Source organism: Ictalurus furcatus, chromosome 2, assembly GCF_023375685.1.
Source record: "Ictalurus furcatus strain D&B chromosome 2, Billie_1.0, whole genome shotgun sequence".
Taxonomy (NCBI): Eukaryota; Metazoa; Chordata; class Actinopteri; order Siluriformes; family Ictaluridae; genus Ictalurus; species Ictalurus furcatus.
The window spans coordinates 20,379,406-20,399,167 of NC_071256.1; the positions used below are offsets into that span (position 1 = coordinate 20,379,406).

At 38.7% G+C, this 19,762-nt stretch overlaps 1 protein-coding gene across 1 annotated transcript; it reads left to right on the top strand.

Annotated features, from left to right (window-relative positions):
* Nucleotides 1–197: 197 nt before the first annotated feature.
* fam83fa (family with sequence similarity 83 member Fa) lies at nucleotides 198–19,240 on the top strand. The gene is made up of 5 exons (XM_053652485.1): nucleotides 198–736; nucleotides 10,479–10,646; nucleotides 14,193–14,314; nucleotides 14,474–15,525; nucleotides 18,359–19,240. Exons 1-5 carry the CDS (start codon nucleotides 263–265, stop codon nucleotides 18,406–18,408), a joined length of 1,866 nt encoding a protein of 621 aa, XP_053508460.1. The 5' UTR covers nucleotides 198–262; the 3' UTR covers nucleotides 18,409–19,240.
* The last annotated feature ends 522 nt before the right edge of the window (nucleotides 19,241–19,762 follow it).

Consider the following 19,762-nt stretch of genomic DNA (forward strand, 5'->3'; position numbering starts at 1 on the left):
ACTTTGTTGCTGTTTAACTATCAACTAAACTTGTTTGAACTTCCCTGAACTTCCTCTGAACAACCTGGGGTCGGTTCAGGACTTCGGTCTGAAGTGAGTTATATAACGGACACCAGGTGCTGTAGCTCCACCCCCAAAAACACCTCCTCCCGGGTACACGCCCCCCCTCTAATATTACAGGAAGTCACTTAAGTTTCCAGGGATACAGTGCAGGACAGAGACAGGTAGCGGAAGGTGCGCTGAGGAGAGCTGACACAGAGTCATGGCGGACTCGCAGCTCATCTGTATGGATGAAGAACACGTTAACGTGAAAATTTCCGAATCCAAACCGGAGTTTTATTACAGCGAGGAGCAGCGCGCGGCGCTCGAGCATCTCCTCCGGAACGGGGACGGTGCCTTCAAGATGCGGCTCCGCGAGGACAATATCAAAGACTTCCTCTCGGCGCGTGAGGTGAAATGGGTTCGCGAGACGTTCCGGGAATACGATGATCCCGACGACGATGATCTCTGCTCAGAGCCGCACGCGCCGCGCTCACCCCGGGGCTCGGACTCGGGAGTTCACTCCACTTACTGGCCCACAGTGTCGGACACCGAGGCACCGGCGCTCGAGCTCGGCTGGCCCACCGGCGGCTTTTACCGAGGAGTCACGCGCGTGTCGGTTTACACACATCCACCCAAAGAGAACGGTCCTCACATCAAAGAGGTGGTGAGGAGACTCATCCAGGAGGCGCACAAGGTAAACACCATGAACTACTGCAGTGCGTGAGGGTCAGAAAATCCTCCTCTACTCGGGGTCTGTCACTTCTACACACCAAACTCATCATTAGGAGCTCTCTCTCTCTCTCTCTCTCTCTCTCTCTCTCTCTCACACACACACACACACAGGGAGTTCTGGGCCCCTTGAAAAATTATTGATGTGGGCCCCAATGCCCTCTACCCATATCTTATATGGTAATATATAGGCATGGAGGCCCACATCTACATATTATTTTAAAATTGTAATATCCTACCACTTTGACAATCTATTTACATTTACATTTATTCATTTAGCAGACGCTTTTATCCAAAGCGACTTACAAATGAGAAAAATACAAGCAAAGCGATGTATCAAGCAGACAACAATACAAGTAGTGCTACCGTACAGGATCTGTTAATTGAGTTCCAGAAGAAGCAAATTGCGCAGAGTAGAGGTGTACGTGCCAGAGGTTTTTTTTTTTGGTTTTTTTTTTAGGGGTTGGTTAAATGTTCACAAAAGAGGTGGGTCTTTACTTGTTTCTTGAAGGTAGTGACAGACTCTGTGGTACGGATTGAGGTTGGAAGTTCATTCCACCACTGAGGGACAGATAGTGTGAAGATTCTGGTAAGGGATCTTGAGCCACGCTGAGTAGGCACTACTAAGCGTCGGTCGTTAATCGATCGCAGATTGCGTGAGGGAACATAAGCCTTCAGGAGAGTCTTGAGATAGAAGGGTGCTGTTCCAGTCAAGGTCTTGTAGGTGAGCATCAAGGCCTTGAATTTGAGGCGGGTGGCTACAGGAAGCCAGTGGAGGGAGATGAAGAGGGGTGTGACATGGGTTCTCCCAGGCTGGTTGAAGACGAGGCATGCTGCTGCATTCTGAATCATCTGAAGGGGTTTGATGGAGCCGACTGGGAGGCCCGGGAGTAGTACGTTGCAATAGTCCAGATGACAGCTGTATTTATTTACTTGTAACAGAACATGGTGATGTCGTTGTAAACTCTTATTTCAAAAGTTAAATGTTTATATAAATATTATATCAGAACGTTGGCATTAAGCCGTTAATAACTTCTTATAACCGTTAATAACTTCTTAAAGTGCTTAATCAATTATTTAAAACAAACAAATAAAATAATAACATTATTTTATTAATCAAATTAAATAAAACAAATAAAAAAGTATCAGCAATTTAATAAAAAGTCTTTCCAATCAGGTGTCTAACAGCTGAAGTAAACATTCAGAAACTGAAAAGAATGCCGTCAAATAAAATCACATAAATTACTCATTGTCTTAATATTTTATGAAGATAATATGCTACTGCATAATATAATATTTTTTTTTAAAAGCTAATAAATATATCCATCCAAGAGAAGTGTGTTATAGTCACGTTTTCTTGACAGTCTTGTTATCTTAAAACAAATCACATCAGCAGTGGGCAGGTCTGTAATCCTTGTTACACACATATCCATTTTTCCACATGTTATACAAAACAAATCTATTTACATAATAGCACAAAAAGACGGGGACTTTAACTGCGTAATCATCCGGTCAGTGCACGCCAGTACAGTACTGAGAAAATGTGACAGTGACTGCAAGGGCCTGCTCTTAAGGGTCCTATTCCTGCGAAAGTAAATAGGGCAGTGAAATGATCAGGGCACGGCATGACTACAGTGCACTAAGTTGTCTTGTTAAAGAAGGTCTTGATAGGCTGGGAACCAGCAGTTCTCCTGGTCTCCCTCTCCTCCTTTTCATTACGTTTCTGCAACCCAGATTCATATATATATATATATATATATATATATATATATATATATATATATATATAAACATATACATATATATATATATAAATATATATACTATAATTATTCATGTAGTTGGGGCCTATGTAGGGTAACTACTGAATCTAGTGGGTCCCCGGGCAGTGGGGGCCCCTATAATTGTCACCACCTTTCACCCCACTAGTGACGGCCCTGCATACACACGCACACACACACACGCACACACACACGAGGAAAAATAAAATGCATACACAAACATTAATACAAATATAAATTCATCCAAACATCTGCTTTTTGTAAATATTTTAAATGAAAATGAAAACATTGAGTTTAATTCCTCACACCTGTTCACACACCTGAGTTCAGTCAGACACACACACACACACGCCCCGAGTCAGTTACATACACATGCCGAGTCAGTTACACACACACACACACACACACACACACAAGCACACACACGCCCCGAGTCAGTTACATACACACACACACACACGGACGCACGCGCACGCACAAGCTGGGTCAGACTGCAGAGTGTAGTGGAGTTATAAGCTGCTTTTCACTTTCAGGCTGTAGTCTATAGAACAGACCTTTAAAGTTATTGCTATTGTTGTAATTTATAAAAGACCTCAATACAGTCTATAGGTCTGTATTTTATTCACTTACTCTAATATTATTATTTTAATCTTTAGTCTTTGATGCAGATCCTTTCTGATACAGAAATACCGAAATATCACTTTATTCTTGTTTTAGGAATTTTAACCCACTCATCCTCCAGAAAGTTTTTTATTTATTTATTTATTTATTTTTGTAAATATTTCAGAGGTTGTGTTTACCTCTTTTTGTTTCCACTCCAAAAATCAACACAATATACAATTTGGCCAGGGGTGCAAAAACTTTTGCATACAACTATAGTTTGTAAAATAGCCTAGGTTTTTTTTTTTTTTTTCCCTATGAAGCCATACAATATAATTTTCTTTAGGTCTGTATATGGTAACTAATTTGTTTGTTGTAGCTGATGAAATAAACCATAATAGTATGTTTGGATATGTGAAATAAGAGTTCTCGTTACTGTTTTTATTTATCTGTTTGTTTGTTTTTTTATTTTCCCCCATATATTTCTAGATGAGCCTTGAACAAGGGATAAGTTTTAAAATCATATCATATCAGATCATAGTTGCTGTTTATCAGAACACCTTTTCAGTTCGATTTGAACTTGTATGGACCAGGCTGTGACGTTCAGTGTTTATAACAGATACCTAAATATACACGGTTCCTGTAAAGCACATAAAGCACTCAGCAGTACAGCAGTGTTTTTGGTCACATGGTCTGTACTGAGTTTATACGACTTCCAAAGCAACACTTTATGTTCTTGGCACAGTTTCACTAACAAAGGTGAAAGTTCATATAAACAGTCACAAGACCCTGCAGTGTGAACACCAGTGTGTGGTGTTTCTCCCCGAACGACTTACTGTCTGAAGACGTTAATTAACTTCGTGAAGGATCGGGTGGTAATGAAGTACAAGTATAAAGGAGAAACTGAAATGAAAACAGCAGAATAGTTTTAAGTGTTATGGATGATATCACACTGAGGATGTGTGAAAGAAAAGAAAAATGTAGCGATAAACATGTTTAAAGTAAATATAAAGCTAAAAGGGTAATTAGTGATCTGTCACATGACCTCTGTCTCTTATTCCCACTCTGACCTTCACACACACCTCCATCATCAGACAGACCAGATTACAGACCGGGCTTTCATCTGGCTGTCTCTATAAATATGATAGAAACATAGTTTAGATCAGGATTATAAGATGAAACACTCAATTTAAAGCACTCGTCATCATCTTTCGTCCATCACACCATCCTTAAAACAAGTCCAATCAGTTTTTGTGCAGAATCATTAAAACTCTTCACTTGTAGGTTTAAATACTAACAACCCTAAAACCAGAATCTGATGGCAATAAAAATCTCCCACGGCGTTCATAAATAAATAAATAAATAAATAAATAAATAAAAATCCCTGAGTTCTGGAATGTGGTTGGTCAGAAGGTGTTGATTAGTTCTCTATAACAGCAGCTCTGACAGTAGTGCAGCTGCAAATCACAGGTTTATATTAATGCGTTTCTATAGCAACAGCTCATTCACAGGGACTCGTACAGCAGACGCTCCACCGATAATAAACAGGTTAAAAAACTGTTGATATGGTGAAGTTTTCTTCACTATAAGGAGACGTTTATTGAATAATTATGGAAGGAGTCTCCAGTGTCACGGCGCTTTGTAACAGTCAGAGGTAAAGCTGTTGCTTACTTAATTAATATTTTTATGTTTTGAGCACAAACTTTCACTAAATAGTTGTTGTGCTTTATAAGCCACTCCCTCGCAGAAATGAACGCAAAATCCAGCAAACTCCGCAATATTCTGATGAGCTTGCTATTTTCAAAATTACCAAAGATTTTCCACAGACTTGGGTCGAGATGCGTCATGTGACGTCATCACAGCGGGCATTCAGCCAAAGCCCTCTTCGATTCACGTGCATTGAACACGAGTAGCGCTAAAATGTCCCGTTTACCAACAAACATCACTGTGAAAGACGATTTCGTGCGATTACGATTTCGCCAATTCAAGTAGTTTTCCGCAAAACAAATGCACAAAAAAACTCGGCAAGTTGTATCGCAAATTTTGAAAAAAGGTGCAGCAATCACAAAAAAACACCCTCAGTGAAATCCTATAAGGACTATTGAGGACTTGTATGAATATTTATGTGGCTCCGCCCACCGGAATAAAACTAGACTTAAAAATAGTACAGACCTGCCTGCTATCTTGATGTTTTTGAAAAAAATATTGAATGTTAAATACATCATGCAATGCTACATGTGATGAAGGCGATATACAAATTTTATATTTAAGGAAAACAAATGTCAGTCAGGCATGCCAGTTATACAATATTGTTGATTATTATGCAGTGATTAGTGTAATCTACTGTAAACTGGTGAGGGATTTAGGACAGTGTTAATTCCTCATGTTGCATTGTCACCTGTGTAATCTTCTCTAGCTCATTAGAAGAATATTTCTGTGATTATACCAAAGTAGGACACATTCCCACCTGAATGACATTTTATTCAATTTTTTCATTATAATAATAATAGAATGAACTTTACACATGTTTAGACCTGGCCACTGGGTTTGGAGGAAGTTGAAATGTCACAGTGAGTGAATCAGTCACCTGGTGGGAAAGTCCTGCTGTAGGAGGAGTGTCTGTTCCACTTATCACTCAGCAGAACCAGTTAGGTCCTAGGTTAAACTGTGACTGTATTCCAAACTGTAATGTTTTCATGGCCAAACCAAACAAAAATTCACACTAGAGTAAAATATTCGGCTCTTTAAGAAAACTCTTTATGGAATTGTAATATATCTGAACAGCATTTGCTATGTGACTGAATTTCATTTAGACAGGATTACTATTATTATTATTATTATTATTATTATTATTATATCATGGTCTAATAATAGCATCCTCTAAATTGATGTGAGTTTGTTTGACTTTATTTTTCCTCTCAGCTCTTTACGTGTTACTTCACAGCCCTGCTGAACCTGTACCGGTTTCTGTAATGATTCAGCATTTGTTGATTCAAAATCATAAAAGGTGAATAGTTATAAAAGGTCATAATTATCCTCTGTAGGAACACGTCTTGACATTATGATTCAGTTAGACGGACACGCCTCTCAAACACTCTGAAACATCTCCGTCCTGTTATGAGCACATCACATCAGTCACATGCCCGGAGAAAAGAACATGAGATGCACTGAGATTTTAAAAGTTTCAACTGAGTAGAAATCCTGAACTGAATTCTAGCTGTCCTTGCTGAGAGAATGTTTATCCACCTGATCATCCACCCTATCTCACTGCCCACCTGTCAAACATGTCAAACATCTCTCTAGCAGAATGTGAACAGCTTCAGGAACTTTTTGAGGAACCCAAGAAGATTTTCAGAGACTCACGCATGTTGTTTCCCGGGACTCAGGAAGAACTCAGAAAAAAAAGAAAACCCTTTTCAGTGATAGAGGGACTTTTTAAGAGCGTTTTCAGCAGAGGAACTAAGGCCAAGTTTAATTCCTGGCTTGCCATTCCACTGAACTTTTTTTAAGTTCCTGTTCTAGAGAAAGCGCGTTTCTACAGGCCCAGAACTATTGTAGGCAGGGCTTGTCCTGCTAAATGCTACTGATTGGTTAAAAACAAACTTCACAGAATGACTAGTACTTTTGAATAACTATTTTTTAAAGAAATATTAAATCAAGCTAAATGCCAGCGAAAGCGAAAACATTACTGACTGTAAATAAATCAAATAAATCATTAGAATTCATAATCAAATAATTTTTTAATCACCCTTTGTGATCTTCTTGCTCAAGAAAGTGACACAAGTGACATAAACACCTTCAGTAGTTTAGGTAATATAAACCCAGTGTATCCACCCAGTGTATAAACCAATGTATAATAACATTATATAGTCATCAAAATTCATTATACACACATTAATATTCATTACACATTTGAACAATACATCTGCCATCAGTGCTAGTAAAAACCCCAGGGCAAAACGAGTTCTGATAATTACGTTCATTTCAGCTTCAGTTTTACCTGCTGAGCAAGATGATGGGAAGGAAGAAGAAGAATGGAGGAATTCCTGATTATAATCGATGCATGCAGATGGAAAAAAAAAGAAAGAAGATAACAGAATGAGGGAAGAACACAGATTATAAACAACTCTGACAGAAAGGAGCTTAAAGTTTAAATTCCTGTGTATTTCCATGTGAGTTTTTTGTGAGTGCTGTGTGAGTGTTGTGTGAGTGCTGTGTGAGTGCTGTGTGAGTGTTGTGTGAGTGCTGTGAGAGTGCTGTGAGAGTGCAGTGTGAGTGCGTGTGAGTGCTTGTGAGTGCTGTGGGAGTGCAGTGAGTGTGCTGTGAGAGTGCAGTGAGAGTGCTGTGCGAGTGCTGTGAGTGTGCTGTGTGAGTGCTGTGAGAGTGCAGTGAATGTGTAGTGTGAGTGCAGTGAGAGTGCAGTGTGAGTGCTGTGAGTGTGCTGTGTGAGTGCAGTGTGAGTGCTGTGAGAGTGCTGTGAGTGTGCTGTGTGAGTGCAGTGAGAGTGCAGTGAGAGTGCTGTGTGAGTGCTGTGAGAGTGCTGTGACAGTGCTGTGTGAGCCGACAGACGTGGGTCAGGTTCTGACAAGAAAAAGAAGGATTATATATCTACCTGTAACTGAACAGCTCTCTGTACACGGATATCATGTAAAAACCGCAGGGGAGAGTCAGAGGATAGAAACGAACAAACAATCCATTCAATGTGTTTTATTATGAGATTATCATAATTAAATTAGAATGAATAATTAACATATATGTATAAATAATTGTCAAATAATTATTTTGCTTTCTTCCAAACATTTATATTTTAAAATAAATAAAACACTTTTATTCATTAATAGGATGTCCCCGTGTGTTGCAGCTGTAAGACAGAAAAATCTGACAGATGACGTCATTCCTACGACATAATGACATCATCATAATTACACTATGTCACATTAATCATGTCATAAATTATGTAAGCTGGAAATCAAGCTGCTCCAGATTTTACTAAGGGGTTCTTTATACAACCTTCTAGAGTTCCTACAACAGCCAAAGCTGCCAAAGCTACCAAAGCTGCAGTGGTTCTGGATTTAATCCTTTTTAAAAAGTTTATACTAATGGCCTATGCCGATTTTATCAGAACTTCCAAAACCTCTGAATAGGACAAACCCACGAGCAGGAAACAGGATGTGACATCAGTGACTTGTAGAAAAATACAGAGTAATACTTAAGCGTGTGATATGTCTGCTGATTTGTAATGGTTTTAATGGTTATAATGGGAATTGTATTGGTTTTAATGGAAACTGTAATGGTACCTTTGTGGGTCTCTACTGGTAATTTGTTGTCTTCTATTGGTGGCATGTTATGTCTAGTGGATACCATTAAGGACCAATAATGGGAATGGTTTTAATGGATAGCTGTTGGTTTGTAATGGTATTTGTAGTGGAAACCATTAGAATTTCTGATGGTTTCTATTGATTTTTTTTATTACAGTTATGGATCTGAGATTTGACATCAGCAGATAGAGCAATTCAGTTTTCAGATCATCTCTGTTTAACTCGCGCTCAGTAGTGAACCTGTTTAAGAGCCATGAAGAACATGTCATGATATAAAGAGGTTTTAAACTGCAGATTTCAGCACATTCAGGTTTTTAACCTGTTTATCAAGATCATTAAACAAATGGCTTTCAGTTTGGATTTGAATTTCATTCTCACATGGCCACTTTTTTTAACATTTGCGTATGAAGTCTTTATGTCGTGTAAAGGCAGTGGCAGTTCTGTTAAACCTGATTTTCAACAGAATTCACGACTGCTTTGTTAAAGGTGTTGCCGAATGAAACCCTCTGTTATGAGACTGTAATTTGAATCTGGCTAAAATGGCTAAAGCCTCATTTTGGAGGCTGATTTTTATTATGTACTGTAGAGTATATACAGTAGGGGAAATAAGTATTGGACGCATCAACATTTATTTCATTAAATATATTTCCAATGAGGTTATTCACATGAAATTTTCACCAGACATCAGTATTAACTCAAGAAATCCAGAAATATAAAGAATTCAAATAAATAAGTTATGTGTAACGAAGTGAAATGACACTGGAAAAAAAACACACTAAGGTTCTGAAGGTCTTGGGAGAGCTCTTTGCTTTTACCCATCATGAGATGTTTCTTGTGTGACACCTTGGTAATGAAAAGCCTTTTTATAGACCATCAATTTACCAACCCAGCTGATATTAATTTACACAGATAGGGGTAATTACTTATGGATTTCAGCTGGTACCTTGCCTTACCTTGTCTTGGAGAACTGCTTTTTCTTAGCATGTGCAATACTTTTTTCCCGTGCCATTCCACTTTATTACACATAACTTTATTTATGGACTTGTTGTGAATTCTTTATATTTCCAGATTTCTTGAGTTAATACTGATGTCTGGTGAAAATTTCATGTGAATAACCTCATTGGAAATATATTTACTGAAAAACATGTTGGCGTGTCCCAATACTTATTTCCCCAACTGTAAGGTCAGACAATGCATTTAATCACAATTCTCCACCTAAAACGGTCTTTCTCAATACTGGGAGCTGATTCAGGGCTGGGGCTACACATCATCTCAGTTTGTGATGTCACTACATAAACAGCATCAGAAGACGATGACCCGGTGCATGTATACTTCCATCCACAGATCCTGCATAATAACCTAGCTAATGTTAGCTACAGATGAGATGGGTAGTTGTCGTGGAAGCGGTTTGACATTTTGCCAAGTTTAAATAAAGTTTGACTGCTAGCTAGTTACGTTAGCAATATTGGCATATTAAGGAAGGCAGGAGGGTGTTAGTGTGTTTCCAAATTCTAAAGTTTGCGTATTCATGTATATTCATAAATCCTACTGTTTATAATGAGGGTAGTGGCGTAGAAACATTGATCATCCAGTTTTAAGTTGTTTCTAGAGGTTTTAAAACAAGCAAAGTGAATTATATTGTTTATTTTTGTTCTAATGATTAAAACGACACGCTGAGGAGAACTTTATCACATGAGTTATTATATGAGTTCTGTGAGTGATGCTCGGCTCTCTGTGCAGTGCAGAATGGAGCCACGCAGCTCTGTGTCGACACGCATCTGCTGAATCGACGTTTTCACGCCGTAAACAGAATTCCCAACTGATGAGTCACGACACAGATGTTTTACATTTAACTTCATCTGCTGACTTCAGACTCGCTTCCTCAAACATCACCCATCACATTACACTCCACTTTCCTCAGGTTTTATGTTAGCATGACTGCAAAATGAGCATTACATGTGACTCCTCTCCCTCTGTGTGTGTGTGTGTGTGTGTGTGTGTGTGTTAGACCATAGCGGTGGTCATGGACCTCCTCACAGACCTGCTCATCCTGCAGGATCTTCTGGATGCAGCGAGCAAGCGTGGTGTTGCAGTGTACCTACTGTTGGATGATAGCGGCCTTCCTCACTTCCTAGACATGTGCAACCGGCTGCAGATCTCCGCTCAACACCTCCGAGTGAGAACACACACACACACACACACACTAGCACATGTATGAATGTATAGATACTAGAGATGCACCGATGTGTCGGCCATTAGAGGCAATTTTTCATGTTTAAAAACATCCGATGATCAGGGCCGATTACATCCTGTCAATCAAAAGAGGGCGGTAAAACACATCGATTTCGTGCTGTGTGTAAAGAGGATGTCTCTTGTGTGGAACTATTTTGAATTGGGTGACAAAACTGCAGTTTGTAAGCTCTGCACTGCTAAAAATTTTACACGTCAAGATTTTTATGTCAAGTCTAATTTTTTTTTTTGCTGCGCTGCTCGAGCTGAATTAAAGGGCCAGTACACCGTTGAAAGATTTAAATGAAGATGAGTTAACAAAAAAGTATATATTGCACAGAAAAATATATTTGTAGAGTAGATATTTCATATCCAGTTAATGTTAATATGAGTTAATATCATCAAAAAAAGTTGATATTATATATTACCAGTTTGATGTTCAGTGATGAAGTAGAAATGCTTTTGTTTGTGGTGAGTGAATGTGAGACTAACAGGAGGTTTTTTAGAATTCAGTCAATGTTAATATGAATTAATAACATTCAATAAGTTAAGAAATCTTACTTTAATCTTCAGAGTTGAGTTCATGTGTTAATGTTAATTAGAGTAATGTGTTTTCTGTTTATGAGACCACTTACTGCGAAACAACTTGTTGAAATGGAGAGAATAAAGTTTTTATTTGTATTTCTTACAGAATTGTGGAATTAATTATTAGTCATTTAAAAGAAGGCATAAAAGGCAGATCCACCAAACTATCAGTCTCGGCCGATATCGCTCATGAATCATGAATAATCGGTATCAGCTGAGAAATTTAGTATCGGTGCATCTCTAATAGATATCCTGCTTTGCTACTGGAACATAATCAGTGACATGTATCTATAGTCGATTTCCACGTTTCTGTTCATTTGAGAAATTATTACATAGAACACACAAAATAACTAACAAATGAATGTTTGAATGTATGAATATTTATAATCCTCAGAGACTCCGCCCACTGTGTCTCATCTCTTTTGTTCACTTTTCTAGCTATGAATTTCAGAATCTTCTGGTTGTAATCTAATGATAAAAAAATAACTCTTGTGACACATTAAGCTTTTCAGATCCAGATTTAGTGACCTTTTAAATATAGGGCCTAAAAAAATAGGGCGCATGGTGGCTTAGTGGTTAGCACGTTTGCCTCACCGGGTATGCTTCTGGAACTGGCAGTATCTTTTCAACACACAATTGAAGGTTTGTCATGCAAAAATGGCATCCACTTCTAAATCTTGCCATAGGCAGCTGCTTATGTTTCCTGTTCCAAGTACCAAAACTGCAAATTCTTTCTAATTTAAATTCTTAAATTTCAATTAAATTGTTTGGAGCCACTGTTAAAATATTCTGTATACAAAGCAACATGAATGAATGGTCACACCTCCAGGGTCCGGGGTTCGATTCCCACCAGAGCCATGTGTGTGCCGAGTTTGCATGTTCTCCCCGTGCTGCGGGGGTTTCCTCTGGGTACTCCGGTTTCCTCCCCCAGTCCAAAGACATGCATGGTAGGCTGATTGGCGTGTCTAAAGTGTCCATAGTGTGTGAATGTGTATGTGATTGTGCCCTGCGATGGACTGGCACCCTGTCCAGTGATTGTGTACCTCGCCTTGTGCCCGATGCTCCCTGGGATAGGCTCCAGGGTCCCCATGACCCTGAAAAGGATTAAGCGGTATAGAAGATGGATGGATGGATGAAAAATATGAAGCAGTGATTGCATTTCATTGTGACATGAATGCAACAGTGATGAGAGTGAAATGCAGTGCAACAGTTTCACAAACAGCGTTTTAATTGTTCAAAAGAAATCCTGGGTTTGGCTTTATACAGCAAAAAACTTTTGTTGTGTAAATCATTTGTGTGTGTGAGTGTGTGTGTGTGAGTGAGAGAGACTTGCATTCCATCAAACACATACCTCTTATTTATCAGATCAGAGTCAGGGATTCCGTGTAAGCAGTAATCTGAGACTCTGTTTGTCATGAAACACATTTCTACATTTAAACGCATTTTTCTGTTTAAACACTGTGTGTTTATGGTCAAGCAGCTACGCTGTGTAAATTGAACAAAAGTCATTTGTGTGTTTGTGGCCACGTCGCTTCAGTTTCCATCCAAATCCCCCTGTGTGTGAACTCCCCGCTTTGTAAGGGAAAGAATTACTGCTGAAGCCTGGCCTACAAAACACAGCAAAGACACACACACACACACACACAAAACTAATACTGTTACAGTCTCCATGGTTCCTGAGAACTGAGAGTTAAAACAGCTCAAGAAACTTCTCTCGGTTCTTTTATTTCCTAAAACTGTTTATGATTCTCTCTCTCTCTTTTTCTCTTGCACTTTCGCCCTCTTTTTCTCTCGCTCTCTCTCTCTCTCTTGCTCTCTCTCTCTCTCTTTTTCCCTCATTCTCTCTCTTGCTCTCTCTCTCTCTCTTTTCTCTCACTCTCTCTCTCTTTTTCTCCCGCTCTTTCTCCCGTTCTCGCTCTCTTTTTCTCTCGCTCTCTCTCCCGTTCTCTCTCTTTTTCTCTCACTCGCTCTCTCGTTCTCTCTCTTTTTATCTCGCGCTCTCTCCTGTTCTCTCTCTCTTTTTCTCTCACTCTTTCCTGCTCTCTCTCTCTCTTTTTTTCTCTTGCTCTCTCCCATGCTCTCTCTCTCTCTCTCTCTCTTTGCCTTTCCTTCTTTATTCTGTTTCTTTTTCCATTTTCCCCCCTGAACTCAAGTTCCCTTGTTGGCTCGCAGTCTTTTCTCTGCTGTGTCTCGCTCTGTAAATACCACTGGGCACGCCTCTCTCTTTTTCTCTTTCTCTGTGTGTGTGTGTGTGCGTGTGTTTCTCAATGACCAGCTTCTTGCTGGATGTTTGTTTAAGTGAGGAGTGTTTAAACCTCACCTTCTTTATAAGTACTAAATACACAACATACAGTTGAGTGCAAAAGTTTATGCACCCCCAGGACAAATTAAAGATAACGTTACGTAATAATAAATGGTTAAATAAAGCTACATGGTTGTTTTTTTTTCCATCGTCAATAGCAAAGTTACAAACCACATTTAATACTGAATGCTGAAATATTCTCATGCTATTCGATATAAATGTATGTGATGATGTGTAGTTTCAGTGGAGCAACTTTATGAAGAAATGTATACATTTCCATACCATTCGTACATTTTGAGATTTTTGTCAGACATTATTTTCAAATGTTTAAGATATTTAACTAGAGAAATTAAGGGAAATATCACAAAACTATATGTCATGTGACTGATATCTATTTTAAATATCATTTTCAAACAAATGTATGATATTTTGCTAAAAAATTTTATATTATTTTTATATTATTATCTGTCAGGAGTTTTCAGAGATCACGTCAGGTTAATGATATCTCCCTGTGATTTACTGAGTATTAAAGTTTAAAACTGGTGAATGTTGCAGAGACCTTTAGGGTAAAATGAGTATTTTTTTGGTTTGTGATTGTTTTGTCAGAACATGCGTGTGAGGATGGTGAGAGGATGCGGTCTGGCTCTGTCCTTTGGAAAACTGCCGGGATCAATGTGCTCCAAGTACATGCTGGTGGACGGAGAGAAAGTGATGTTCGGCTCGTACAGGTCAGAGTTCATGTTTATCTATCATTTATCTTTTTTTTTTTTTAACCTAAAAAAGATCGAATTTAATTAGACTTTAAAAAGCCCACGATATGTTATTTACTGATGCGTTTGTTTCTGTTAAATTCAGTCTGGTATTCATTTCTGTTTCCTCCAACACAGTTTCACCTGGACTTCGTCTCGGATGAACCGGAACACCATCACTGTCATGTCCGGTCAGGTGGTCGACTCCTTCGATACCGATTTCCGTGAGCTCTACGCCGTGTCCGACAAAGTGGACCTGTACCACGAGTTCCACATTCCCAAACCCCCCAGACACGCGATACCCACGCCGCTCCAGAAAGCTCCGCCCACCGCCACCCAGCCTGCTTTACTTGCATCCACCTCCCGCTTTCAGGTGTCTCTGGGAGACTCCAAACAGGTTAATCTGAAAGTTCCTGCTCACAAATATCACAATCCCAAATACGCCCTGGTGGTGGGAAACAGTTTAGGCCTCACTGGATCACTGCAGGATCTGACAAGGCTCAGGGAATGCACCAGAAACAGCTCAGAAAGTAACATGGAGAAGTTACTCCACACCAGCAGGGGTGCTAAAGAGCCGTCAGACAGAGTGTCACTGGAGGAGACGAGTGAAAGTAAAGAAGATGTAAATAAATCGCCGTTGTTCGGTTCAAAAAAGCAGCGCAGCTCCTTCAGGCTGTTCCTCAAAGGCAGGTCGCCCAATCAGAGTCCGGATTTAAAGACAGGGAATCATAATACCAATACCTCAGACATTAAACCAGCAAATCACAACCAAGTAAAACCTGCCAATCACGTCAAAGACTCCCCAAAACCTGCCAATCATGTCAAAGACTCCCCAAAACCTGCCATTCATGTCAAAGACTCCCCAAAGCCTGCCAATCACATCAAAGACTCCCCAAAGCCTGCCAGTCACGTCAAAGACACATCAAAGCTGACTAGTCACACTAAGGCATCACCGAGGATGGCTAATCACATAAAGGAGGTGCAGCCTGAGATCTCTCAGATCCCCAATGGCAAACAAGCACCACCTTCTCCGTTACAGGAAAAACCCGAGAGTAAGGTCATAGATGAACTGGATGATTCGTTTGTGATCATAGAAAAACCAAACGTGATGAAATTTAAAAGCAAAAAATCCTCCAAACCGCCGCAGAGAAGCGTGTCCATGCAGGTGATCAACACAGGGGCCGAGGAAGGTACGATCCACTCTTCTTCCTTCAACACAAAATATAAATATCAAAAATATTTCAAACAAAATATAAAAATAGCTTTCAAATATCTTAGAAATTAACAGTGTGTTATTATTACATAATGAATGTTTGCCTATTTGGGTGGGAGGCTAAGCTACCTAACTAGCCTGTTAATGCTTATCTCCTGCATTTACTTATTACTTCAGAATCCAAATCTTAGGTTAATTGTTATGGCTGGGCAATACGTCAAACTTTTACACCATGTGTATGTACATCTTAAACATATTTCTGCAATACACGATATCCATCATGATATATTGTTTTCCTAACAGATTGCAATGAAATAAATAAATAAATAACAGCTTTAGAATAAACACGATACGTTTATACTAAGTCTCCAAAAATAAATTATCACTGAAAAGGAGGAAAAAAATAATCTGTAAAAATATGAACATTTCATCATTTCAAATTTAATACAGTAGAAAACGTTAACATCAACTAAAGTGTAAAAAATTTGGGGTGGAAAAAAGTGTTATAAAAAGAAATCACAATGTTTAAATGTATTGTGATATAATTTATAACAATATCAATATTATCATAAAGCTCTAATGACTAGGAGTGTTTACGCACAGCTCATTAACCGGTTTACAGTTTAATAACTCTCCAGAGGCTCAACACACAACCAGCGAATGCTTAAACACTAACTCCATAGGTTAGGAGAAATTCCACATCATTTGTAGTTCCTTACAATGTTCATGTTAAAAATCACACCCCCTGGTGGCCTGGAGCTGTTTCTGTGTCTGACAATGAATGCAGGCGGTTTATGAAAATGTTGCAGGCAATTTAACACATGTATTTACTCTAAAAAAAAGCTCCTTGTCTTGAGACCTTGATACATGGAGCAGATTTAATCAGACACCAAAATGACCATCAGTGCATTTATATCTGCAGAAGTATACATTTACATTACATTTACATTTATTCATTTAGCAGACTCTTTTACCCAAAGCGACTTACAAAAGATTAAATACAAGCAAAGCGATATATCAAGCAGAGAACAATACAAGTAGTGCTACTGTACAAGATCTTTTAATTGAGTTCTAGAAGAAGCAATGTGCACAGAGTAGAGGTGTAAGTGCCAGAGTAAGGGTTTTTTTTTATTTATTTTTATTTTTAGGGGTTAGTTACATGTTCACGGAAGAGGTGGGTCTTTAGTTGTTTTTTGAAAACAGACTCTGTGGTCCGGATTGAGGTTGGAAGTTCATTCCGTCACTGAGGGACAGATAGTGTGAAGGTTCTGGAAAGGGATCTTGAGCCACACTGAATAAGCACTACTAAGCATCAGTCGTTAATCGATCGCAGATTGCATGAGGGAATGTAAGCCTCAAGGAGAGTCTTGAGATAGAAGGGTGCTGTTCCAGTCAAGGTCTTGTAGGTGAGCATCAAGGCCTTGAATTTGATGCGGGCGTCTACAGGAAGCCAGTGGAGGGAGATGAAGAGGGGTGTGACATGGCTTCTCTTGGGCTGGTTGAAGACGAGGCGTGCTGCTGCATTCTGAATCATCTGAAAGGATTTGATGGAGCTGGCTGGGAGAACCGGGAGTAGTGTGCTGCAGTAGTCCAGTTTTGATATGACAAGAGCCTGGACTAGTAGCTGTGTAGCCTGTTCGGTGAGACAGGGTCTGGTTTTCTTGATGTTGTATAGTATAGTAAGTATAGAAACCAAGGCCCACGGAATAGATTTAAAGATCAGTGACCAAAATTCTGCAGGTTTTAAACACAACCTGTGTGTGTGTGTGTGTGTGTGTGTATTGCATGCAGGATTAGTTTCACTGAAACCTTTTTTACGCATTTTTAATTTATTGAAAAAATATCATGAACGACTTGAAACCTCACGTGCACAAACTGACAAAATCTGAATGCTTTGCAATATCAAATGTCAAAAGACATTTTGCTGAAGTGTTGCATGGCATTTAATATAATGTTCTTTACAGATGCAAAGTGATAATTATTAATAATAAGATACCATTACAGAATCAAATCACATTGGTGTAGAGTTATCATTGTGCTTTTCAGAATGCTGACTGGAATGAAATATTTGCATGTCTTGTCTGTGATAAAACTCTCGTTGCGATAAAATGAACGCATGCTAAGTTTCGAACATCTTCGTGTTACACAGTGATACGATCACAATTATGGGATTTACGGATTTATAGAAAACAGCAACAAGGATTATAAAATTATTGGGATAAATTCACACACTTAAAATCTGTATCCTGTGTTTATATGTTTCTGTAAAGCTGCTTTGAGACAATGTCCATTGTTAAAAGCTCTATACAAATAAAACTAAATTGAATTGAATAAAAAAGTGAGGCTGCTGTTATAAAAATCGGTTTAATCATTTGGATCATCCTCATTATTTCTGTTATCTTTTCATTTATTTATTTATTTATTTTATCTCTAATGAGCTCATAGGAGACTAAAAACCAACAGCAGCAACATGTTATAAGACTTTCCCCAAAGTGATTGCAGGTGAAAATGACTAAATACAACTAAATGCATCAGACAAAAAATTTTACCCCCCTCCCTACACACACACACGCACACACACACCTGATACACCTGTAGAAAAAAATCACCAATGTGGCAAAAACTGGACAAAAACAGGAGAAAATTTCCACAGCAGCTTTAAATGTGAACAGAGCAGTAATATAATGTACAATACATTCCAGTTTATCGTGTAAGAGTGTGAATTGTTTGTGATTTGAATTAAACTGGTGACTGATGGCAGGTTTCTCTGAGCTCTTCAGTAGAATAATGCAGCCTTTGTGTCTTTTCAGGCTCCAAAGGACAAAAACGCAACCAGAAGAAGTCGTGCATTCAGTCCTGAGATTAGGGGACATTTAACGCTCTTACAGCGGAAGACATTGCGATGGGTTGGAAAATGGACAGAAACGCATCATACTGTAAATGTACAGTGTGAAACATGTGAAATATGAATCTCAGCACTTGGCAAATACAGAGCAGAATGATCTAGACTGATGATTTTTTATTATTTGTGTGTAAGAGATTTCAGCTCTGAAATGTGAGATTTTTTTTTAAAAATGTCAAAAGTGTTTGAAATGAATTGAGGAAGTCGATGTCATTAGTATGATGATGTTAATGTGAAGGTCATGTGACCACATGAAGAACACGTCATTGGCTCGTTTAGTCACCTGGAGGTGTGTGGAAATTAGGATTGTGTGTTTTCTGATGAGCTATGAAACTCTGAGACGTGACGTGTGTGTGTGTGGATGTACGTGTGAGTGGATGCACTGAATGGACTTAAGGACTGCGAGTAATGTACATTTCTTAAACGGCTTCCTTAAAGGTCATGCACTTGTGTTCTTTATCACACTTCAAATCCATTAAATCAAAATATTTAAGCAGATAAATATTAAAAACTGAGAAGGAGTTGATATTTTAAGTGCTGTTGTATTTACAGGTACGTAGACGTTATTTGTCCTGACCACAGAATACGTCCTGTAGGTGCGGCTCAGTTTCAGTCCCCACCTTTGTTTGACTACTGAATTGCCACTGTACATCTGCAGCTAACACATACATACACACACACACACACACACTCAAATGACCTACTTACCCAAAATGAACTTTTCTTCATCAGAAATGAATATTTTTCACCCTGCATCTGTTTTTATCTATAAACTCCTGCAGTTATTTGAGATGACATGTTGTGTGATTTTCTCACTTGCTTTAATGTTGAAAAGAAATAAAAGAAAGACGAGTAGCAGACGGAGGTGAAACGAGAGAGGAAGTGGAGGAACGTGAAGTTTCAGACCACATACAGTTTCAGTTTTGCAGAGATGATCACCAGAAGCAGTCAAAAAAGTTTTTGACTCAGCAAAGAGCAGAGTGAACGAGTGTGACGTGAACAATTTCACCTCCATTTTACCTCGGTGAATGTTCTCATGGCTGAGTTTTAACAAAGACAAAGTTCAAACAAAGCATTGGGTCATGTTCAGGATCACTGGACTGCTTATGTTTGAAATATAAGCAGTGTTTCAAGTTTAAAATGTTATTAATGATTAATGAATTGTAAGTGTAATATATATATATAAGTCGTCTTTACCTCTAGTCCTCCAGAACATATTTTTCAATTTCCATGATGTTCTCATTGTCAATCTAGATTTCTATCGTTTCAGATTGGAAAATTAATCAATAAATAATACAAAGATTTATGAAAA